Source organism: Cyprinus carpio, chromosome B20 (genome assembly GCF_018340385.1).
Source record: "Cyprinus carpio isolate SPL01 chromosome B20, ASM1834038v1, whole genome shotgun sequence".
Lineage (NCBI taxonomy): Eukaryota > Metazoa > Chordata > Actinopteri > Cypriniformes > Cyprinidae > Cyprinus > Cyprinus carpio.
This window is the reverse complement of record NC_056616.1, coordinates 25,658,910-25,684,702: the sequence shown is the minus strand read 5'-3', so window position 1 is coordinate 25,684,702 and position 25,793 is coordinate 25,658,910. Positions and strand designations below refer to the sequence as shown.

General features: G+C 41.7%; 1 protein-coding gene and 1 pseudogene across 4 annotated transcripts; both read right to left on the bottom strand.

Moving 5' to 3' along the window:
* Positions 1-4,926: 4,926 nt before the first annotated feature.
* LOC109097320 (zona pellucida sperm-binding protein 4-like) lies at positions 4,927-15,432 on the bottom strand. Of its 4 annotated transcripts, none has more exons than XM_042747083.1 (9): positions 15,169-15,432; positions 6,405-6,796; positions 6,148-6,335; positions 5,974-6,074; positions 5,747-5,904; positions 5,481-5,673; positions 5,261-5,408; positions 5,114-5,186; positions 4,927-5,037 (listed from the first exon to the last, which is right to left on the bottom strand). In XM_042747083.1, exons 1-9 carry the CDS (start codon positions 15,399-15,401, stop codon positions 4,961-4,963), a joined length of 1,563 nt encoding a protein of 520 aa, XP_042603017.1. In that variant the 5' UTR covers positions 15,402-15,432; the 3' UTR covers positions 4,927-4,960. The 4 variants fall into 4 exon arrangements, with proteins under 4 accessions (XP_042603017.1, XP_042603015.1, XP_042603018.1 ...); XM_042747084.1 differs by lacking the exons at positions 4,927-5,037; positions 5,114-5,186; positions 5,261-5,408; ... (3 more) ...; positions 6,148-6,335; positions 6,405-6,796 and adding exons at positions 13,154-13,264; positions 13,337-13,409; positions 13,483-13,630; ... (3 more) ...; positions 14,367-14,554; positions 14,624-15,015; XM_042747081.1 differs by lacking the exon at positions 15,169-15,432 and having other exon boundaries at positions 6,405-7,206.
* A 7,926-nt stretch (positions 15,433-23,358) lies between these two features.
* LOC109108464 lies at positions 23,359-25,012 on the bottom strand (annotated as a pseudogene).
* Positions 25,013-25,793: the final 781 nt, after the last annotated feature.

The following is a 25,793-nucleotide window of genomic DNA, read 5'->3' as shown; positions in this document are numbered from 1 at the left end:
ACAAACTTAAGCATAATTCAAAATAGCATACTAGTATAAATTTCTTCCCTTTTTTAATTCAGCCTTGGTTTTATCCTTCATTAGCTGAATCCAATTGTTGACGTCTTGACAATTCTGGATTTTTTCATTCTTAGAAAAACATCATGGAATGTACAGGCCTGTATCTATAGACTGGCTCAGAAGAAAGTTAATTTAACATACTCATGATTACATTGAAGCTTTGAGTGATACTTGAACACTGTCCCAGCCATAGCTGCTCTGTTCTTGCTTTTAAAATTTTGCACACACTTCAATATCAATATCCTTCAGTTAGAGGTGGAAAGTAACTAATTACAATTACTTTTGTTACAGTACTTGATTACATTTTAAAAAAATTTCTACTTTCTTGAGTATAATTAAATTGTGGTATTTTTACTTTTACTTGAGTAAAATAAAAGAAAGTATTCGAATTCGCTACATTTACATGTCACCGAAAATATTTATATTTATATATATATATATAAAACAGACAAAGGAGTCGCCGATGGAGAAACAGAGCGAACCTGTGTTTGATGGGCACTTTTCATACTTCTGGGGTGGAGCCCTGCACTTCAGCCAATTACAGACAGGTCTGACTCGGGTGCAAAACCAATCAAAACCTCCAGTTCAGCTGGGGGCGTTCAAACCACGCTATGCTTTGACTGTCAATCAGCAACGTTGTAGTTTTGAATCAGCATCATTAACGACTCATTGTTGCCAACTTAGCAATTTTGTTGCTAAATTTAGCAACTTTTCACACTAGCCTAGCAACATTTTCTTCCAAAAGCACCTAGCAACAAATTTAGATATTTTTAAAATTTATTTGGCAACTTTTAGCAACTTTTGACAAGTGACTCAAATGATAAAAAGGCACACATTTTCCATCTAAATTACACAAAATGAGGAAACCATAGATGCCTAGCGGTACACATATCACGTGAATTAAGTTAGCTGCTATTAGCAATTGCTCAATTTAATAATAATAATTTAATTGTTTATTTAATTGTTAATTTATGATACACCTTGTTAGAAGCTTGTACCTGCGATTGTTGATCAGTTAGTACACTGTAAGAAAAATATCTAGAAAAATGGAAAAGGTACTAGTAATTTTCCAGGACATTATCTGTTATCCATTATCCATAATCCATTGTAACCCTGTAACCCGAAAACACAAAATACAATGTGTAATTTAAAATGCAGGTAAAAAAACCTGTGAAAAATCAACACGGAAAATTCAACTTGGATATAACAATTATATTATACTATATTATATTATATTACATTCATACGTATAATATTATACTTTACATAATAATATACAATATACTTTATACAAAAATATATTATAGTATATAATATCTATACAGAGACGTTATTTCCGGGTCCAATAAATTGTTTTTTGTGCACGTCAGTAAGTCATTGACAGATTTTTTCCTCCCAGTTTTTGAAGCATATTTCCTACATTACTACTTTTATTCTTTTTTTTTTGCTTCAGTCATTCAATTTAGATTTGTATTTCAATTTTTTTCTGCCCCTTTTAATTATTTCATTTATAAATTCATAAAAAAAAAACTGAGTAATAAAGTGTGCAATAAAGTACAATCAAAACTTTATAATATAATCACATTGCACTTGAATAAAGTTAAACGTGTTTTCTGCCGACTGTCCTGCAGGTGACTGCATAAATCTGTCTTCTTACAATGCACTTAGGACTTTACGATAACTCCAGAACTCTCGTACAGCTACGATGATTTTCAAGTGCTAGGCCCTAATTGTTCAAAATGTGTAAGTGTTTAATAATTCAATGTTGTATTTAAAAATACATTTAATTAGATTTTAATATTATATTTTGTTATATTACTTTAACGAATAAATCTAAATTAACATATATAAAATATTTTTTGCTTACATTTGAAGTAGTGACAATTTTGCATCGTAATTACGTAATGATGTCATCGTGCAATGACATTACAATGTCATTTAGTAACTTTTAGCAAAACATTGACCTTCCTTTAGCAACTTCCTCTGAAAATTAGTTGGCAACACTGATTAGCATTTCAGTATTGAAGTGAATGTGAGTTATGCTCTGATTTTAAATCATAATTTTGTCAGTTCCTGAAAAGGGTCGTACTGTTAATATAACCAGAGCACACAGCAGTATAAGTAAACAGCGAACTCTGTGGATAGAATTATCACATGGATGGAGCAAGAACAATGTGTCTAAAATACATGCACACAGTTCAGTTAAATGGTAAAAATTGTGTTCTTTAACCGTATAGTTCAACTAAACGTACAAAGCTAAAATAACCTCAACATTAACAACATTGAAATAAGAGCGCATGCATTTTTACGTCCATCTAGCCGATAGGTCAACCATGATTCATCTGTCAATCAGATGCATCAGGGGCAGCTGTGGCCTAATGGTTAGAGAGTTGGACTTGTAACCCGAAGGCCGCAGATTCGAGTCTCGGTACTGGCAGTTGTTGTAGGTGGAAGGGAGTGAATGAACAGCACTCTCTTCCATCCTCAATACCCATGGCTGAAGTGCCCTTGAGCAAGGCACTGAACCCCCAGTTGCTCCCTGGGCGCTGGATATATAGCTGCCCACTGCTCCAGGTGTGTGTGCACTTGGATGGGTTAAATGCAGAGCACAAATTCGGAGTATGGGTTACCATACTTGGCAAATGTCACAACTTTCCTTTTAAATCACTTTTTCTGTGTGCTGTTTTGGGTGTGTGAGCACATGGGTGAAGAAACAAGATAGTCTATGTATGACTGGACGATTTATTCATATCCAAATCGAGAAGATATAGACATTGTGGAGCGCTAAAAACTCTCATGCAGTGCATGTTTCATTCATACTCGAAGCCGAAGTGCCCTCTAGCACAGAGAGTCTAAAACTGCCTAGGAGTAGTAGTATATAATAACATATGACGTGCAGGTAATCCCTAATATGGACAAAGGCATCCAGCTACGGCTGTAGCTAAAAAAATAAAATAAAAAAGGTAATTTCCAGGAAATAAATATAGTATATAAATAACGCAGTGCTAACTGACATAACATTACAATATAGAAACTATTCTGCCTTATGTTTGTATAAGCCAATCCTAAAATTGTCCTATATAATTATCCTAAAAAATAAGTGCCCCTATTATGCCATTTTTAAGGTTGCTAATATTGTTTTAGTCTCCCAAAACAGGTTTACATGCATGCAAGGTCAAAAAACACGTTAGTTTTCTCAAAAAATAGATTTAATTTTAACTAATTTTTAAAAGATTTGTAAACGACTCGTACAAAGCAGATTAACGAATCAGTCTCTCTTAACCCCTCCTTTCCGTGAGCCCTGAATGCTGTGATTGGTTAGATGGCACAATCCTTTGTGATTGGTCCAGAGCCATAGAGATTGGCACTGGACTGGTCTACCGCATATGGCGCGTCAGAAACAAAACACCCATCGCCATGACAGAATGAGAGCCCTGGAGAATTGTGAATACATAGAAAAGATTGTACCTTACCAGTGCAAGCCGTAGTCTCCTGATGAAATGGTTTAAGTGGCTGATGGACAAGAGACTGATTCACAAGCACGACTGGAGCAGGACGTTTCTCAGTGGCAAGTGGCAAGTTTGTGGTAATTATAAGATGTGATGAAACAAGTTTACTCTCACAGTACAATTTCTTAGTACTCTTTCCACCGCTGCCTTCGGTATAGCCCAACATTTTATTTGCCAGGGTGCAGGTTAGCCCTTCTCTCATGAAGAAATAAGGAATTCTTTTACTTGCCACCATCACTTTTGTCTGAAGTGGGAAGGAAATGGTTAAACAAATATAAAAAGTTTCTCGAAACCGATGCTTTTTGACCTGAGTGACAGCAAAGGCAAAGTATGGGAACCCATACTTGAAAATTGTCCTCTGCATTTAACCCTTCCAAGTTACTGCATGCACATTAGAAGTGGTGAACAAACACAGAGCAGTTGGCAACCAGTCACTGTGGTGCCCGGGGAGCAACTGGGTGTATTGAAAGCGGAAGAGAGCACTGTTCATTCAATCCCTAACCTACTGGTATCGAGTATTAAACTTGCAACCTTCAGGTTACAAGTCAGACTCCAACCATTAGGCCACAACTGCCCAGCTGCTCTGGGTGTCTGTCCACTGTGTGCATGTGTGTGTATGCACTTTGGATGGGTTAAATGCAGAGCACAAATTGATTACGGGTCACCATATTTGGCTGCATGTCACATCATTTTAAATCTTCCCCCATTTAAGCAGATAGTACTAGCATGACTGATAAACGTGTCAAATATGACCTACAAGTTGTGGCAGCTGAGTCTTAGCCTAATGGTTAAAGAATCAGACTTCTAATCCAAGTCACAGGCTAAAATCTGCACCAGCAGGAATTGAGGGTAGTTGTAGTAATACCCACAGCTGAGGTGCCCTTGAGCAAGACACCAAACCCCCAATTACTCCCAAGCAAAACATATGCCCACTTGGATGGGATGAAATGTTAGATGGGTTAAATGTCTTGTTAAGCCAGGGGTGTCAAACTCACTTCCTGGAAGGCCGGAGCCCTGCAGAGTTTAGATTCAACTCTGAATTAAACACCTCATCCAATTAAGTCCATCAGGCGTTTTTGAAAGCTGCATGGTACGCTTGTTGGAACTCTGCAGAGCTCCAGCCCTCCAGCAAGCTGTGACACACCCCAGTGTTAACAAGTTAATGATTAACCCTTAAAAATCAAGCATTGTGCTGCCCCAGGTTAGAAACTAGATGGATAAATGTCACAGCTTGTACAGAAGCCTGGACTCCGAATGCATGACCTTACAAAAGGTTGTGGAACCTTGGTTTAATAGTGTAGGATAAAACCTGGGAAGAGGCATGTAATGCCAGATTCTGCAGAACCAACACACCAGACAGTTTATTTGTAAAGTTTATTAAAACACTACATTTACATGTCCAGAGTAACTCCTCCACTAGAAACCACAGTCTGCTCACCAGAGACAGTCTTGATATGAGTGTCTCTTCCTGAAAGAGAAATGTTACAAGTGAGAATGCACTCAAAAAGCTCCGTTCCTCTTGTCAAGAGAAAGCAAGAACTCACGTTTCCTGGTGCAGCTTTGCTCACAAGAGCCAGATGATGGATGGCACACCTCTGTACTGCAGTGGATGAAGACCTGACAGGGAAGAAAGAGGCTCAAGTCACAGAATCCACAAGTAGTAAAATTTTTTAAGTAAGAGGGGGGCATACAGTTTCCTGCAGAGCAGCCAGTGAGGCTGGATCTACAAATGTGAACATCTTCACAACAAAGCGCTTGTAGTGGGTTGGGAACTGAAGACCAGATGATCCAGTCACTGGAACCAGTGTGGTCAGGTAACGGTCATCCTGGTAAGGGCATCTGAAGACAAAGGTGAAGGTTAGAAAGTATCTCCCAGCAGACTAACTGGATAAAGATTGGCTGTACACTCACCCATTGATCAGAAGGTCCCACTGGGGAAGACCAAGTGGACGGGGGGTTGAAGTTGCCCAACAATGTCCCAGCATCAGGACAATGTTAGGGTCAGTCCTCTCTATAATGCGCACCTCAACATACACAGGCTCCCGCAGGACTTTTGTGACGGGATAATCAGTATCACTGTAGTAGGACGTGTAGGCCTCATCCCCTGAGGATGAACACTGGGGTTTAACCAGACTCAAGTTTGAAAGGCTTTAGGAAGACACAGGACAACACCTTACCTTCAGCACAGCCTTTGGTGACACACTGACCATTGGCCAATCTGAGCTCCACCCTGAGAGGTCCAGGAGCAGCTACTGGTGGAGGTGGAGGAATAGAGTTGACCTCCACAACCAGAGCTTCCACAGAAGTTCCAGAGTACCTACACTGGAAGAGAAACCTGGACAACAGACGGTGAGCTTGTAGCATTTATCAGGGATTAACGTTCACACCATGTCAGATGACCTACTCAAAATGACTGTCCCTTGTGATGGAACCATATGGTCCAATCCCCACTTCATATGATGAGGTCATCATTCGGTTTTCATACACCACATATCCGCTGTCCTCCTGTGAATAGGAACAGTGTCAGCATCCAGTCCATCATAACCAGTGCGGAATAAAACCAGAAGCAGCTGCTCACCATCACACTCGTGCCGCATGCAGTCACAGGGAACTGGTATATTGCAAAGGATGGTGTGGACTCCACAGGAGCACAAGGTGGGTCATTTCCACCCAGCAGACGAACCGAATCCAGACTCAGTCGAGGCAAAGTAACATCTCTAGCCACCACTACCACAAACTGACCATCTCTAATACACTGGACAGTCACTAGAACAAGGTACAAGAGCACGTTATTTCTGAGAATTAATTTAACATGAATAGACTGAGAACACTTACCTGCCCTCCCATAGTAACACTGTCTGTTAAAGCAGCAGTTGATAGCTTCACACTCAGCACCACTGATCCCAGGTTGTCCACATTGGATCTGCTCATAATCAGCTACAGTACATTTATCAAGGGGCTCTGCCCGCACCACTGGCTTCTGAAACTGCTGGCTAGTTTGTTGAACTGGCTTCTGCATCTGAAACTGCTGGCTAGTTTGTTGAACTGGCTTCTGCATCTGAAACCGCTGGCTAGTTTGTTGAACTGGCTTCTGCATCTGAAACCGCTCGCTAGTTTGTTGAACTGGCTTCTGCATCTGAAACTGCTCGCTAGTTTGTTGAACTGGCTTCTGCATCTGAAACTGCTGGCTAGTTTGTTGAATTGGCTTCTGCATCTGAAACTGCTGGCTAGTTTGTTGAACTGGCTTCTGCATCTGAAACTGCTGGCTAGTTTGTTGAACTGGCCTTGTTTGTTGAACTGGCTTCTGCATCTGAAACTCCTGGCTAGTTTGTTGAACTGGCTTCTGCATCTGAAACTGCTGGCTAGTTTGTTGAACTGGCCTCATTTTTTGAACTGGCTCCTGAAGCTGCAACTGCTGGCCAGTCTCTTGAACTGGCTTCTGCATCTGAAACTGCTGGCTAGTTTGTTGAACTGGTTTCTGAAGCTGAAACCGCTGGTCAGTTTGCTGGGTCATCAGGGCTTGAAGGTTCTGAGGCAGATCACTCCACTGTGGAACTGCATGACAGAAAGCACAAACTGCCAAAATCTGAACCAAACACCAACTTCCAGCCATTGTCCAACAGCTAAGCACAAAGTGAAGACGCTGGCCTTTGGTCTTTTTATACTCTACAGGTTTCAGCTAATTAAAGACAGTCCCTCCCCCTTCATTAACCCTCACGATGCTCCAGACTTGCATGAGTTGGATCTTATGCAACTGAGTGATTCTCATTGATTCAATTGTCCTTGTTACATACATTAAAACACATAAAATCATAATTCAAAATAGCATACTAGTATGAATTTCTGCCTTTTTTGAATTCAGCCTTGGTTTTATCCTTCATTAGTTGAATCCAATTGTTCACGTCTTGAAAATTCTGGATTTTTTCATTCTTAGAAAAACATCTTGGAATGTACAGGCCTGTATCTAAAGACTGACTCAGAAGAAAGTTGATTTAACATACTCATGATTACGTTGACGCTTTGAGTCATACTTGAACCCTGTCCCAGCCATAGCTGCTCTATTCTTAAATGCTGTATTATAATTCAAATACAGTCATTCATATTATAAAGTGCTTTTAAAATTTTGCACACACTGCAATATCAATATCTTTCAGTTAGAGGTGGAAAGTAACTAATTACAAATACTTTTGTTACAGTACTTGACTACATTTTCAAAAATTTTCTACTTTCTTGAGTAAAATTAAATTGTGGTATTTTTACTTTTACTTGAGTAAAATAAATGAAAGTATTCGAATTCACTACATTTACTTTTTTTTTAAATAAATAAATAAATAAATAAATAAATATATATATATATATATATATATATATATATATATATATATATATATATATATATATATATATATATATATACACACATACACACACACACACACACACACACATACACACACACACATATATACCACACAAAACACACACAAAAACAAAACTATATTTAAACACACACACATATACATATACACACACACATATACATATATATATATATATATATATATATATAACACACAAAGGAGGCGCCAGAACAAACCTGTGTTTGATGGGCACTTTTCATACTTCTGGGGTGGAGCCCTGCACTTCTGCCAATTACAGACAGGTCTGACTCGCTGCAAAACCAATCAAAACCTCCAGTTCAGCTGGGGGCGTTCAAACCACGCTATGCTTTGACTATCAATCAGCAGCGTTGTAGTTTTGAATCAGCATCACGGTATTTAAGTGAATGTGAGCTATGCTCTGATTTTAAATCGTAATTTTGTCAGCTCCTGTAAAGGGTCGTACCGTTGATATTACCAGAGCACACAGCAGTATAAGTAAACAGAAAACTCGGTTGATAAAATTAAGCCTGTCAATTAGAAAAAGTCAAAAGGTTTTTTTTTTTTCTTTTTCTTCACATTTCTATCCCCCTCATTTTTGAAATGATGGCTATGCCCCTATGTATGCAGTACAGAAAACATTGCACGAGTCTTCTTGTGCTTTTATGGTTTAAAGTCATATTAAAATGCACACAAAGAAATCAATAAAAGGAATCGAAATTTTAATTTTATAACAAGTAGATAGTGCCCCTATTATGCCATTTTTAAGGTTGCTAATATTGTTTTAGTCTCCTAAAACAGATTTACATGCATGCCAGGTCAAAAAACATGTTAGTTTTCTCCAAAAATAGATTTAATTTTACCTAATTTCTAAACGATTCGTAAGCGACTTGTGCGAAGCAGTTTAAAGAATCAGTCTCTCTTAACCATTCCTTTCCGTGAGCCCTCACTGCTGTGATTGGTCAGATGCCACAGTCCTTTGTGATTGGTCCAGAGCCATAGAGATTGGTACTGGACTGGTCTACCGCATACAGCGTGTGTCAGAAACGAAACACCCATTACCATGACAGGCAGCCCTGGAGATTTGTGAATACATAGAAAAGATGGTATCGATTGTACCTTACCAGTGCAAGCCGTAGTCTGATGATGAAATGGTTAAGTGGCTGATGGACAAAAGACTGATTCGCAAGCACGACTGGAGCAGGACGTTTCTCAGTGTGTCAAGTGTTAACAAGTTTGTGGTAATTATAAAATGTGATAAAAAAATGTACTCTCACAGCGCAGGGGCTTGTCTAGAGCACTTTAAATGGGGTGGCCAGTCTGGGGCACTGGCTCAAAAGAGGGTGGCCGGGGGGGCCGGTATTTTAAATTACGATTTAAAATACATTGTGTATACACTCACTAAACAAAGAGTGACAGCTTTTTAGTGGTAAAGAGCACTCTTTGCAAGCTTTCTAGTCTATGATCCATTTAAAATGTAGAACTTTGTTTTTCAGCCACACACGTTGCAAAGTTTCGGGAATGACATCTGCATATTTATGTGGGATTCACTCTCGAAGTAGCAGTGATTGACACAATGATGACAAAAGCAATAGACGGGATGTGAAAATGGGCATTAAGTCTAGAGCACCCTCACTAATTTTAGAAGCACCCTCAGTGATTATTTCTGGAACCTGGTTAATACGCTTTTATTGCAAAACTATATACAAAAACAACAAAATACAAATGCACTTAATAAAACAATTAAATAAATGCATATTTATAAGTTAAGCACCTAACTAAAATAAGTAGGCTATTAATAAAATAAATAACTAAAGAAGGCTGACTATAATCAGCTTGCTTCCATTTAATGAGATAAGCCTACTCCTCATCTGAATTAGAAAAAAGGCGCTTCTAGTCTTCAGTGATGCAAGAACGTTTGAGCTTACACGTAATCTTTGAGCAAAAGCAGAGCCAATTCATAAAAGAACAATGTATATTTAAAAGCACACATCCAGTTTTGTGTGAGTGAAGGAAATCCACTTGCGAGTGGAGATTTGTGCTCGCGCATTACGTGGATCACGTAACATTATGCGCTCTCGATATCTGTCAAATATCACGCTACAGAAACAGCCTAAAATTAAGTATAAAGAGAAGAAAGCGCCCCTAGGCAGCTACAAATGCCAGTATCCGCCACTGCCAGATGCAGTTAGAAATTTACTAAAAACAAGTTTATAGCAAGCCATCTGGTGGGGGGTGGGGGGGCACCTGGGGTGGCCAGCCAAATTTCAGGGGGGGCCGGTGCCACCCCTGGCCACCACGTAGACACGCCTCTGAGCATAGGATACAGCGTCTTCTCAACATGATGTTAACCACACGGAAATTTTTCTGTTTGTGGGCAGGCAAGTTGGCGATGTAGACAGCGGACAGTCATTATGTCATTATGTGTTACTTTGTGATGTAGAGTCTCAACAGTATAAGATAATACGTAACAGTATTCCTGACGACTCGTTTTTTTTTTTTTTTTTTTTTTAATAAAGAATAACTTTATTTATCGTGCACTGTCGGCTTCACAACTTTGCTACTTTATGTTCACATACAGCTACATAACACACTGCAGTAAAGGTAATATTCTAAAAGGCATAATAGGGACACTTTAAGCATCCTATTCCATAATTGGATTAGATTTTGGATTCCCAAGCCTAGGTATGGGGTTAACATTTTCAATAAAATTCTCTTTTTTTGTCCTACCGAAAATGTGCCTGGAGTCCAACTTTTTTTTATTTTTTTATAACAAACTACACTTTCAATGTGTTTTTAAACCATTCAAGTCAAGAAGACTCGCAGGCTGTTTTCTCTGCTGCACACACATCCTTGTGTAAGTGTTCTTTAGCCTCTTGATTTTCATTCATAATGTTCAGCTTACTATGAAATATTTTGTAATAAGATGATATCTAACATTTTTTTTTTTTTACCTTATTGGAATCGAAATTAGGAATTGACAAGAATTGGAATCATTAAAGATGCCATAGGATTCAAAAATCACTTTTATAAGGTGTTTGAACACAGTTGTGTGGCCGCAGTGTGTGAAAACAATCAGCCTATAATGGTATAAATCCACCCACTCATTGTTTTATAATCCCAATAAATCATAATCAGTCTTTCCACACTAGCAGTTCCAGATTTCTCACTTCTATGACATCATAGTCGGGGAAAGTCCCGCCCATTTGTGATGTTCTCTGCCCTATTAGCATATACTGGAGTTTATGTTTGTGAAGTGTCGACCGCTCTATCTTCCGTGTGAGTTCACGGCCATTGTTATTGTTGCAGTTTACATTCCCCCATGTGCTAACGTGAAGGATGTGCTTCACGAGCTGTACAGCGCCATCAGCGAACAACAAACAAATAACCCTGACGGCTTTTTCATAATAGCCGGTGACTTCAACCATGCTATTATACTTAAAGACAGTTTTGCCAAAGTTCTACCAACATGTGAACTTTGCAACAAGGGGAAAAAACACACTGGACTTTTTTTACACAACAGAAAAGAACACTTAAAAGGCTGTACCCTGCCCCCACCTAGGGTACTCGGATCACATCTCTGGGAAGTCGTGGCCTAGTGGTTAAAGAGTTTGACTCCTAATCCTAAGGTTGTGAGTTCAAATCTCGGGCCGAAAATACCACGACTGAGGTGCCCTTGAGCAAGGCACCGAACCCACAACTGCTCCCCCGGGTGCCGCAGCATAAATGGCTGTCCACTGCTTAGGGTGTGTGTTCACTGCTGTGTGTGTGCACTTTGGATGGGTTAAATGCAGAGCACGAATTCTGAGTATGGGTCACCATACTTGGCTGTATGTCACGTCACACTTTTATGCTAATTCCAGCATACAGACCACTTCTGAAACTCGCCAAACCGGTGCAAGCACTACTGGAGCAGGACGTTTCTCAGTGGTAAGTGTTAACAAGTTTGTGGTAAATGTAAGATGTGATGAAACAAGTTTACTCTCACAGTACAATTTCTTAGTACTCTTTCCACTGCTGCCTTTGGTATAGCCCAAAATTGTATTTGCCAGGGTGCAGGTTAGCCCTTCACTCATGAAGAAATAAAATGGCTCACATTTATTGAAATACATGTATTGTAATTAGTCTTTTTGTCAGAGAAAGATTGGCTCCATCAGGTTTCTCTCAGCTAAACATGCTAAGGAATTATTTTACTTGCCACCACTTTTGTCTGAAGTGGAAAGGAAATGGTTATACAAATGTAAAAACTTCTAAAAACCAACGCTTTGACCTGACAGCAAAATATGGGAACCCATACTTGAAAATTGTCCTCTGCCTTTAACCCTTCCAAGTTACTGCATGCACATTAGAAGTGGTGAACACACACAGAGCAGTTGGCAGCCAGTCGCTGTGGTGCCCGGGGAGCAACTGAGTGTATTGAAAGTGGAAGAGAGCATGGTTCATTCAATCTCTAACCTACTGGTATTGAGTATTAAACTTGCAACCTTCAGGTTACAAGTCAGACTCCAACCATTAGGCCACAACTGCCCAGCTTGCAACTAAATCTTCCCCCATTTAAGCAGATAGTACTAGCATGACTGACAAATGCATCGAATATGACCTACAAGTTGTGGCAGCTGAGTCTTAGCCTAATGGTTAAAGAGTCAGACTTGGATTACAAGTCACAGGCTAAAATCTGTGCCAGCAGGAATTGGGGATATTTGTAGCAATACCCACAGCTGAGGTGCCCTTGAGCAAGACACCAAACCCCCAATTACTCCCAAGCAAAACATATGCCCACTTGGATGGGATGAATGTTAGATGGGTTAAATGTCTTGTTAAGCCAGGGGTGTCAAACTCACTTCCTGGAAGGCCGGAGCCCTGCAGAGTTTAGATTCAACTCTGAATTAAACACCTCATCCAATTAAGTCCATCAGGCATTTTTGAAAACTGCATGGTACGCTTTGTTGGAACTCTGCAGAGCTCCAGCAATTGAGCTAGACACCCCCAGTGTTAACAAGTTAATGATTAACCCTTAAAATCAAGCATTGTGCTGCCCCAGGTTAGAAACTAGATGGATAAATGTCAGCTTGTACAGAAGCCTGGACTCCGAATGCATGACCTTACAAAAGGTTGTGGAACCTTGGTTTAATAGTGTGGGATAAAACCTGGGAGAAGGCATGTAATGCCAGATTCTGCAGAACCAACACACCAGACAAAGATACCTCAGGGTTCTGTAAAGTTTATTAAAACACTAGATTTACATGACCAGAGTAACTTCTCCACTAGAAACCACAGTCTGCTCACCAGAGACAGTCTTGATATGAGTGTCTCTTCCTGAAAGAGAAATGTTGTGAGAATGCACTCAAAAACCTCTGTTCCTCTTGTCAAGAGAAAGCAAGAACTCACGTTTCCTGGTGCAGCTTTGCTCACAAGAGCCAGATGATGGATGGCACACTTCTGTACTGCAGTGGATGAAGACCTGACAGGGAAGAAAGAGGCTCAAGTCACAGAATCCACAAGTAGTAAAATTGTTCAAGTAAAAGGGGGCATACAGTTTCCTGCAGAGCAGCCAGTGAGGCTGGATCTACAAATGTGAACATCTTCACAACAAAGCGCTTGTAGTGGGTTGGGAACTGAAGACCAGATAATCCAGTCACTGGAACCAGTGTGGTCAGGTAACGGTCATCCTGGTAAGGGCATCTGAAGACAAAGGTGAAGGTTAGAAAGTATCTCCCAGCAGACTAACTGGATAAAGATTGGCTGTACACTCACCCATTGATCAGAAGGTCCCACTGGGGAAGACCAAGTGGACTGGGGGTTGAAGTTGCCCAACAATGTCCCAGCATCAGGACAATGTTGGGGTCAGTCCTCTCTATAATGCGCACCTCAACATACACAGGCTCCCGCAGGACTTTTGTGACGAGATAATCAGTATCACTGTAGTAGGACGTGTAGGCCTCATCCCCTGAGAATGAACACTGGGGTTTAACCAGACTCAAGTTTGAAAGGCTTTAGGAAGACACAGGACAAGACCTTACCTTCAGCACAGCCTTTGGTGACACACTGGCCATTGGCCAATCTGAGCTCCACCCTAAGAGGTCCAGGAGCAGCTACTGGTGGAGGTGGAGGAATAGAGTTGACCTCCACAACCAGAGCTTCCACAGAAGTTCCAGAGTACCTACACTGGAAGAGAAACCTGGACAACAGACGGTGAGCTTGTAGCATTTATCAGGGATTAACGTTCACACCATGTCAGATGACCTACTCAAAACGACTGTCCCTTGTGATGGAACCATATGGTCCAATCCCCACTTCATATGATGAGGTCATTCGGTTTTCATACACCACATATCCGCTGTCCTCCTGTGAATAGGAACAGTGTCAGCATCCAGTCCATCATAACCAGTGCGGAATAAAACCAGAAGCAGCTGCTCACCATCACACTCGTGCCGCATGCAGTCACAGGGAACTGGTATATTGCAAAGGATGGTGTGGACTCCACAGGAGCACAAGGTGGGTCATTTCCACCCAGCAGACGAACCGAATCCAGACTCAGTCGAGGCAAAGTAACATCTCTAGCCACCACTACCACAAACTGACCATCTCTAATACACTGGACAGTCACTAGAACAAGGTACAAGAGCACGTTATTTCTGAGAATTAATTTAACATGAATAGACTGAGAACACTTACCTGCCCTCCCATAGTAACACTGTCTGTTAAAGCAGCAGTTGATAGCTTCACACTCAGCACCACTGATCCCAGGTTGTCCACATTGGATCTGCTCATAATCAGCTACAGTACATTTATCAAGGGGCTCTGCCCGCACCACTGGCTTCTGAAACTGCTGGCTAGTTTGTTGAACTGGCTTCTGCATCTGAAACCGCTGGCTAGTTTGTTGAACTGGCTTCTGCATCTGAAACTGCTGGCTAGTTTGTTGAACTGGCTTCTGCATCTGAAACTGCTGGCTAGTTTGTTGAACTGGCTTCTGCATCTGAAACTGCTGGCTAGTTTGTTGAACTGGCTTCTGCATCTGAAACTGCTGGCTAGTTTGTTGAACTGGCTTCTGCATCTGAAACTGCTGGCTAGTTTGTTGAACTGGCTTCTGCATCTGAAAATGCTTGCTAGTTTGTTGAACTGGCCTTGTTTGTTGAACTGGCTTCTGAAGCTGAAATTGCTGGCTAGTTTGTTGAACTGGCTTCTGCAGCTGAAACTGCTGGCTAGTTTGTTGGACTAGCCTAGTCTGTTGAACTGGCTTCTGCATCTGAAACTGCTGGCTAGTTTGTTGAACTGGCTTCTGCAGCTGAAACTGCTGGCTAGTTTGTTGAACTGGCTTCTGCAGCTGAAACTGCTGGTCAGTTTCCTGGATCATCAGGGCTTGAAGGTTCTGAGGCAGATCACTCCACTGTGGAACTGCATGACAGAAAGCACAAACTGCCAAAATCTGAACCAAACACCAACTTCCAGCCATTGTCCAACAACTAAGCACAAAGTGAAGACGCTGGCCTTTGGTCTTTTTATACTCTACAGGTTTCAGCTAATTAAAGATAGTCCCTCCCCCTTCATTAACCCTCACGATGCTCCAGACTTGCATGAGTTGGATCTTATGCAACTGAGTGATTCTCATTGATTCAATTGTCCTTGTTACATAAATTAAAACACATAAAAAGCATAATTCAAAATAGCATACTAGTATGAATTTCTGCCATTTTGAATTCAGCCTTGGTTTTATCCTTCATTAGCTGAATCCAATTGTTGACGTCTTGAAAATTCTGGATTTTTTCATTCTTAGAAAAACATCTTGGAATGTACAGGCCTGTATCTAAAGACTGGCTCAGAAGAAAGTTGATGTAACATACTCATGATTACGTTGAAGCTTTGAGTCATACTTGAACCCTGTCCCAGCCATAGCTGCTCTATTCTTAAATGCTGCATTATAATTCAAATACAGTCATTCATATTATGGACTTTTTTTAAAATTTTGCACAACACTGAGCCGTGGATGACAGCAGAGATTTGTGGGCTGCTAAAGAACAGAGATGAAGCATTCAGATCAGGAGATAAAGCAGCTCTCAAAACAGCAAGAGCCAATCTGTCCTGTGGCATCAAAACTGCAAAACGGTCATATGCTCAAAAAATCAACTATCACTTCACAGACAGCAGAGACACACCGAGGCTGTGGCAAGCCATTCAGACCATCACAGACTACAAGCCGCCGCCACAGGCCTGTGATGATGACACATCACTCCCGGATGCACTCAACCACTTTTATTCACGGTTTGAAATGCAGAATGACACACTTGCATAAAAACTGTCTCCAGCGGACGTTAGGAAGACCTTATCTAGGATTAACCCCTGCAAGGCTGCGGGTCCTGACGACATACCTGGACGTGTACTGAGAGACTGTGCTGCACAGCTGACAGATGTCCTTACAGATATCTTCAACACCTCGCTGAGCCAGGCAGTCGTCCCCACAACAATCTTACCAGTACCAAAGAAATCACCTGTGTCCTGTCTAAATGACTACAGTACCATAGCGCTGACTCCAATCATGATGAAGTGCTTTGAAATGTTAGTCAAGCACAACATCAAAACCAGCCTCCCCAACACACTCGATCCTCTCCAGTTTGCATACCGTCCAAACCGCTCTACAGACGATGCAATTTCCTCTACCCTCCACCTGGCTCTTACCCACCTAGAAAATAAAGACTCCTATGTCAGAATGCAGTTCATCAACTTTATCTCAGCATTCATCACAATAATCCCACAACAGTTCATTAATAAACTAAACCTGCTGGGCCTTAACAGTTCCCTCTGTAATTGGATCCTGGACTTTCTAACTGGAAGACCTCAGTCAGTCCGTGTCGGCCACACCTCGAGCACTAGTCAAGTCAAGTCAAGTCACCTTTATTTATATAGTGCTTTAAACAAAAAAGATTGCGTCAAAGCAACTGAACAACATTAATTAGGAAAACAGTGTGTCCATAATGCAAAATGACAGTTAAAGGCAGTTCATCATTTAATACAGAGATGTCATCATGTCATCAGTTCAGTTTAAATCGTATCTGTGCAATAATTTGCAATCAAGTCAACGATATCGCTGTAAATGAAGTGTCCCCAACTAAGCAAGCCAGAGGCGACAGTAGCAAGGAACCAAAACTCCAGGGAGAACCTTGGGAGAAACCAGGCTCAGTCGGGGGGCCAGTTGTCCTCTGACCGGACGAAACCCGCAGTTCAATTCCAGGCTGCAGCAAAGTCAGATTGTGCAGAAGAATCATCTGTTTCCTGTGGTCTTGTCCCGGTGGTCACCTGAGACAAGGTCTTTACAGGGGATCTGTCTCTGGGGCTCTAGTTGTCCTGGTCTCCGCTGTCTTTCAGGGCTGTAGAGGTCCTTTCTAGGTGCTGATCCACCATCTGGGCTGGATACGTACTGGATCCGGGTGACTACAGTGACCCTCTGACTTGGATACAGACTGGATCTGGTGGCTATGGTGACCTCAGAATAAGAGAGAAACAGACTAATATTAGCGTAGATGCCATTCTTCTAATGATGTAGCAAGTACATCGGGTGTTATGGGAAGTGTTCCCGGTTCCGGTTTACCTAATTAATGCAGCCTAAAAATCCTTGGATTTGGATATTAGAAGCGTATTAGTGTGCTATGTGTAAGCCAGGTTAAAGAAATGGGTCTTTAATCTAGATTTAAACTGCAAGAGTGTGTCTGCCTCCCGAACAATGTTAGGTAGGTTATTCCAGAGCTTGGGCGCTAAATAGGAAAAGGATCTGCCGCCCGCAGTTGACTTTGATATTCTAGGTATTATCAAATTGCCAGAGTTTTGAAAACAGAGCGGACGTGGAGGACTATAATGTAACAGGAGCTCGTTCAAATACTGAGGTGCTAAACCATTCAGGGCTTTATAAGTAATAAGCAAGATTTTAAAATCTATACGATGTTTGATAGGGAGCCAGTGCAGTGTTGACAGAACCAGGCTAATATGATCATAATTCCTGGTTCTAGTAAGAACTCTAGCTGCTGCATTTTGGACTAACTGGAGTTTGTTTACTAAGCGTGCAGAACAACCACCCAATAAAGCATTACAATAATCTAACCTTGAGGTCATAAACGCATGGATTAACATTTCTGCATTTGACATTGAGAGCATTGGCCGTAATTTAGATATATTTTTGAGATGGAAAAATGCAGTTTTACAAATGCTAGAAACGTGGCTTTCTAAGGAAAGGTTGCTATCAAATAGCACACCTAGGTTCCTAACAGATGGCCAAGAATTGACAGAGCAGCCATCAAGTACAGCCGTTCTAGGTTATTACATGCAGAGCTTTTAGGTCCTATAATTAACTAGTTCTTTGGGGTCAAGTTGTGGTTTTTTGATTAGAGGCTTAATAACAGCCAGTTTGAAGGTTTTGGGGACATATCCTAATAACAGTGAGGAATTAATAATAGTCAGAAAAGGATCTATGACTTCTGGAAGCACCTCTTTTAGGAGCTTAGATGGAATGGGGTCTAACATACATGTTGTTGTTTTAAATGATTTAACAAGTTTATAGAAGACACAGTCTCTATAGTGTGATATCTAGGTGAAAGAGTCTGTATGTGCTGAGAATTAACTGACTTCTGTGACGTGAGGCGGCTAGCAGACGGTCGGTTTAGCCAGTCTGTCTGCTTCCTGCCCTGGGCCCCAGTTAGTCAAGTACAAACTCTAAGACTACAGTATGTGCCATATTTCTAGAGAGAAGAGCGGCACCACTCCAGGAAGGATGAAGACCATCTCTTTTCAACAGGTCGGGTCTGCCCCAAAAGCTCACCCAATTGTCTATGAAACCCATGTTAATCCGCGGGCACCACTTAGACATCCAGCCATTGAGTGATGACAATCTGCTATGCATCTCATCACCACGGTAAGCAGGGAGGGGACCAGAGCATATTACAGTGTCTGACATCATACTTGCAAGTTCACACACCTCTTTAATGTTATTTTTAGTGATCTCCGACTGGCGAAGTCTAACATCATTAGCGCCGGCGTGAATAACAATCTTACTGTATTCACGTTTAGCATTAGCCAGCACTTTTAAATTTGCCAAGATGTCAGGTGCTCTGGCTCCCGGTAAACATTGAACTATGGTGGCTGGTGTCTCTATTTTCACGTTCCATACAATAGAATCGCCAATAACTAGTGCACTTTCATCAGGTTTATCAGTGGGTGCTTCACTGAGTGGGGAGAACCTGTTTAATGTTTTGATCGGAACAGAAGAGCGGTGTTTAGACCCACGACTATGCCGCCTCACAGTCACCCAGTTGCCCTGCTTACCCAGTTGCCCTGCACACTGAGCACAGGTGCCCCACAAGGCTGTGTACTGAGCCCGCTGCTCTTCACGCTGGTGACCCACGACTGCACTGCCAAGTTCAGCTTCAACTACATCATCAAGTTTGCGGATGACACAACGGTGGTAGGTCTCATCGGCAACAGCGATGAAATGCACTACATGGAGGAAGTGGCATAGCTGGCTGAATGGTGTGGCACTAACAACCTGTCCCTCAATGTGGAGAAGGCAAAGGAGGCTGTGATGGACTTCAGGAGAAACTCCGTTGAAAACCCCCCACTAATCATCAACAGCTTGACTGTGGAGAGAGTCAGCAGCACTAAATTCCTGGGGGTGCACATCACAGAGGATCTCACCTGGACCACCAAACACCATGACACTTTCCAAGAAGGCACAGCAGCGCCTACACTTTCTCCGCTGGCTGAAAAGAGCAAGTCTCCTCCCACCCATCCTCGCCACATTCTAAAGGGGAACCATTGAGAGCATGCTGACCAGCTGCATCACTGTCTGGTACGGGAACTGTAGTGCAGCAGACTGCAAGACCCTCCAGCGGACAGTGAACACAGCTGCAAAGATCATCGGTGCCCCTCTCCCCTCCATCCTGGACATTTTCCTTACACAATGCTCCAGCAAAGCCAGCAGTATCGTGAAGGACCCCACCCATCCCTCCCACAGTCTCTTCCAGCTTCTACCATCAGGAAGATGGTACCGGAGCATCAGAGCCCACTCCGCCAGACTGCCCAACAGCTTTTTCCCCCAGGCTGTGAGAGCCCTGAACTCAAATCACCCCGAACTCCTCTGAAACCCCACACAAACCCCCTACCTACTGAAACATGGAACATCTCACCTCCTCCACCCTCCCCCCAACACACCCTCCAACCTTACCACATCACAGAAAAAGCTGTCTGAAACTCTCTTTTTTTTGCAATTCAAAGTGTGTTACACACAGCTCAGTGGTCCTCTACAAACCACCTGTAGTAACACTCTTTCCTCTGTGCACAGTAGACACTTTTCTCACACACTGCTGTGTGTACGTAATCCCACAAAAGACTCAGTAATATGTGTTTACATGCTAATTCACTACAAATCATCTTGCACTGTTCCCCAGCCATCTGCTTGACTTACGATGTTTCTCTTTGCACATGTACAGTATTATGTGAAGCATTCGTATAGTTTGTATTTTTTTAGTTTATGTAAAGGTAAACATTTATATATAGTATATTTATAGTAAAAATCTGTCAGAAGGTTAGTTGTGTATAGGTACAGTATTTATGTGAAGCATTCGTATAGCTTGTATTTTTTAGTTTATGTATAGGTAAAGTTTTATATATAGTATATTTATAGTCAGAATCTGTCAATAGGTTAGTTGTGTATAGATTTATACTGTATTTATGTAGCACCATGGTCCTGTGAGTCACGACATTTCATTCCACTGTAACAATAAAGCTCAACTTGACTTGACTTAACTTGACATACACAGCCCTGAGTGAGAAGCAGTGGTCCGTCATTACTGTTTTCTTGCTGTAGCTGCTGCAGATACAATGGCATCACCAAAGAGCCATTAAAAGTGTCGTGTGTTGGGATGCACCAACGAACATAGGATTTTCCATAGACCGCTGAGGACACGGTGGTTAAATTTCATTTTCAAAGGGAATGTCCTGGAAAAACACGGAAAAGTCATATACCTTTGTGCTAACATTTTACGCCGGACTGCCTCACAAACGAGGGTCAGTTCAGCACTAGAGTTGTGCAGAGATTGCTTCTGAAAGAGGGAGTCATACTAACGCTACATGCGCAAACGTCCAGACTCCAGCCAAAGTAAGCATCATGCCTCAAATTTTGTTTTCCAAAAGAGCTTCTTGGCTCTCTGTAAGGCTAATGTTGCTAAAACTACCATTGTCTCTGCCTGTTTTCACTACTGCTGCCTTCACGTGCTACCAGAATGATCGTAAATAGGAATGTGGTAGTTAAAAATTGCATTTGGAAGCAACGTGAGGATCAGTAACACGGTCACCACCACTTAAACCGTAACACCGCTGGTATGCCCGCGAGCAGGAGCTCTTGAAGCTCCACACTCTTCTGAAAAGGGAGGCAGGAGCACCAGCTCATTTTCATTTAAAGGGGACAAACACAAAAAACAGCACGTTTTGGCTCATACCCTAAATGTGGCAATTTCAACAAGCTATAAAAAAATGATCTGTGGGGTATTTTGAGATAAAACTTCACATACACACTCTGGGGACATCAGAGAACAATTTAAAATATTGAAACAATGCATCCTATGGCACCTTTAAAATTCAAACAATGCCCAACCTTACCCATACCCCACATTATTTTTTTTCTTTCTATTCACACTGTTTTAAACCCTTTCTTTTTTTTTTAAACCTTCACTCACCCTTTGCTTTTGCCCTTCTTAAAAACAACCACATAATCTTTATACGTGAATGTACTTTTCAAAATGAGTTATGAAACAGTTGTTCCTGGCAACAGGGATGGGTAGTACGGTTGCATAACACAGCGTCAAACAAGACAATTTCTGAGACTAATACCATGTTTTACTCCAAAATCACTATATAACATCAGCTGTGTTTAAAACAGTTAGCTTCTGTGGTTCCATGTTGCTTCTTATCACAGTGAGAGAAACTATTTTTAATAAAATTCTATACTGTGATGCAAGCTATGCCAATTAGCATAGCATTGCAATTGTGTGTTTATGGTCTACCATGTTTCATCATTGCATCTCTATCTGCATGTCTTTCAGCTGTAGTGATATTAGATGCATTTGAAAGTGTAAAAAGTGAAAGTGACGTGACATACAGCCAAGTATGGCGACCCATACTCAAAATTCGTGCTCTGCATTTAACCCATCCAAAGTGCACACACACCAGTGAACACACACACCTGGAGCAGTGGGCAGCCATTTATGCTGTGGTGCCCGGGGAGCAGTTGGGGGTTTGGTGCCTTGCTCAAGGGCACCTCAGTCCCTGAAATAAAATGCCTCACATTTATTGAAATACATATGTATTGTAATTTGTTTCTTGTCAGAGAAAGATTGGCTCCACCAGGTTTTTTCTCTCAGCTAAACATACAAAGGAATTCTTTTACTTCCCACCATTACTTTTTTGTCTGAAGTGGGAAATAAATGCTTATACAAATATAAAGAGATTCTAGAAACCAACGCTTTTTGACCTGACAGCAAAGTATGGGAACCCATACTTGAAAACTGTCCTCTGCATTTAACCCTTCCAAGTTACTGCATGCACATTAGAAGTGGTGAACACACACAGAGCAGTTGGCAGCCAGTCGCTGTGGTGCCCGGGGAGCAACTGGGTGTATTGAAAGTGGAAGAAAGTAAAGTTCATTCAATCCCTAACCTACTAGTATTGAGTATTAAACTTGCAACCTTCAGTTTACAAGTCAGACTCCAACCATTAGGCCACAACAGCCCAGCTTGCAACTAAACCTTCCCCCATTTAAGCAGCTAGTACTAGCATGACTGACAAATGCATAGAACATCACCTACAAGTTGTGGTGGCTGATTCTTGGCCTAATGGTTAAAGAGTCAGACTTGTAACCAAAAAGTTACAGGCTCAAGTCTCAGTACCAGCAGGAATTGGGGTATTTATATCAATACTCACAGCTGAGGTGCCCTTGAGCAAGACACCAAACCAAACTCAATTCCTAGAGGGATGGAGTCCTGCAGAGTTTAGATTCAACCCCAATTAAACACCTGAGCCAACTAATCAAGTCCTTTAGACTCATTTTAAAACTACATGGTGTGTTGGAGCAGGGTTGGAACAACTCTGCAGAGCTCCGGCCCTCCAGCAATTGAGTTTGACACCCCAGTGTTAACAAACAAGTTAACGATTAACCCTTAAAATTAAACATTGTGCTGCCCCAGGTTAGAAACTGGAGGATGGATAAAGGTCATGGCTTATACAGAAGCCTGGACTCAGAATGCATGACCTTACAAGAGGTTGTGGAAACTTGGTTTAATAGTGTGGGATAAAAACTGGGAGAAGGCATGTTATGCCAGATTCTGCAGAACCAACACGCCAATAGACAAAGATACCTCAGGGTTCTGTAAAGTTTATTTAAAACACTAGATTTACATGACCAGAGTAACTTCTCCACTAGAAACCACAGCCTGCTCACCAGAGACAGCCTTGATATGAGGGTCTCTTCCTGAAAGAGAAATGTTAGAAGTGTGAATGCACTTAAAATGCTCAGTTCCTCTTGTCAAGAGAAAGCAAGAACTCACGTTTCCTAGCACAGCTTTGCTCACAAGAGCCAGATGATGGATGGCACACTTCTGTACTGCAGTGGATGAAGACCTGACAGGGAAGAAAGAGGCTCAAGTCACAGAATCCACAAGTAGTAAAATTGTTTAAGTAAAAGGGGGCATACAGTTTCCTGCAGAGCAGCCAGTGAGGCTGGATCTACAAATGTGAACATCTTCACAACAAAGCGCTTGTAGTGGGTTGGGAACTGAAGACCAGACGACCCAGTCACTGGAACCAGTGTGGTCAGGTAACGGTCATCCTGGTAAGGGCATCTGAAGATGAAGGTTAGAAAGCTTCTCCCAGCACACTAACTGGATAAAGATTGGCTGTACACTCACCCATTGATCAGAAGGTCCCACTGGGGGAGACCGAGTGGACTGGGGGTTGAAGTAAACAATGTCCCAGCATCAGGGCAATGTTGGGGTCAGTCCTCTCTATAATGCGCACCTCAAAATTCACAGGCTCCCGCAGGACTTTTGTGACGGGATAATCAGTATCACTGTAGTAGGACGTGTAGGCCTCATCCCCTGAGCATGAACACTGGGGTCTAACCAGACTCAAGTTTGAAAGGCTTTAGACAGACCGAGGACAAGACCTTACCTTCAGCACAGCCTTTGGTGACACATTGACCATTGGCCAGTCTGAGCTCCACCCTGAGAGGTCCAGGAGCAGCTACTGGTGGAGGTGGAGGAATAGAGTTGACCTCCACAACCAGAGCTTCCACAGAAGTTCCAGAATATCTACACTGGAAGAGAAACCTGGACGACACACAGCGAGCTTGTAGCATTTATCAGGGATTAAATGGTCACACCAAGACATGGATCACCTACTCAAAATGACTGTCCCTTGTGATAGAACCATATGGTCCAATCCCCACTTCATACGAGGAGGTCATTCGGTTTTCCATACACCACATATCCGCTGTCCTCCTGTGAATAGGAACAGTGTCAGCATCCAGTCCATCATAAGCAATGCAGAATAAAACCAGAAGCAGCTGCTCACCATCACACTCGTGCCGCATGCAGTCACAGGGAACTGGTATATTGCAAAGGAAGGTGTGGACTCCACAGGAGCACAAGGTGGGTCATTTCCACCCAGCAGACGAACCGAATCCAGACTCAGTCGAGGCAAAGTAACATCTCTAGCCACCACTACCACAAACTGACCATCTCTGATACACTGGACAGACACTAGAACAAGGTACAAGAGCAGGTTAATTCTGAGAATCAATTTAACATGAACAGAAGACTGCGAACACTTACCTGCCCTCCCATAGTAACACTGCTGTCCGTTAAAGCAGCAGTTGATAGCTTCACACTCAGCACCACTGATCCCAGGTTTTCCACATTGGATCTGCTAATAATCAGCTACAGCACATTTATCAAGGGGCTCTGCCCGCACCACTGGCTTCTGAAACTGAAACTGCTGGTTAGTTTTCAGGATCATCAGGGCTTGAAGGTTCTGAGGCACATCACTCCACTGTGGAACATCATGACAAAATCTGAACCAAACACCAACTTCCAGCCATTGTTCAGTATTGAGATATTGTCCTTTGGTCTTTTTGTATTCTACAGATTTTAGTTAATTAACGATAGTCCCTCCCTTTTCATTAACACCCATGGTTCTCAAGACATGCAGAAATGGGAGCTTATGCAACTGGGTAATTCTCCTTGGATCTCAAGATTCAGTTCTTATTTTTCCCATTTTGAACATAAATGCACAAACTTAATTCAAAATATCTTACTAATCTGATTGTAATTGGTTCTCAAATTCGGTTAACATGGTGTTTCTTGATTCCAATGTCATATTGACAACAAATAAGAAAGGTTCAATCCCAAGTTATTTATTGGAACTTGCCAAAAGTAGATGTTCTTCTTTGGTGCCGTTGTCCTTACCACTCCCTGCAGAAAAGTGTGCACTTACAAATGAGGAAAATATTATTTGAAGCAGTAAATGATTTTAAGTATCTGGAAGCTTATTTCCACCACAGAATAAAAAAAAATAAATAAATAAAATAAAATGAAAAAGGTCATTTTGACTATTTATGTCACGACTGATCTATCTCACAGTTCGCTAATATCTCAAAAATTTACCTTTTTGATTACTTGGGGGAAATAATAGAAGTATGTCTATTTATTGAAACTACTAGAAAATACATGGTTCAAGAGAAACTCTGACAGCCTTTTATTCTTTACAATCAGACCTCAGACTTTCTTTAGTAAAACATGACTGCAAAAAAAAA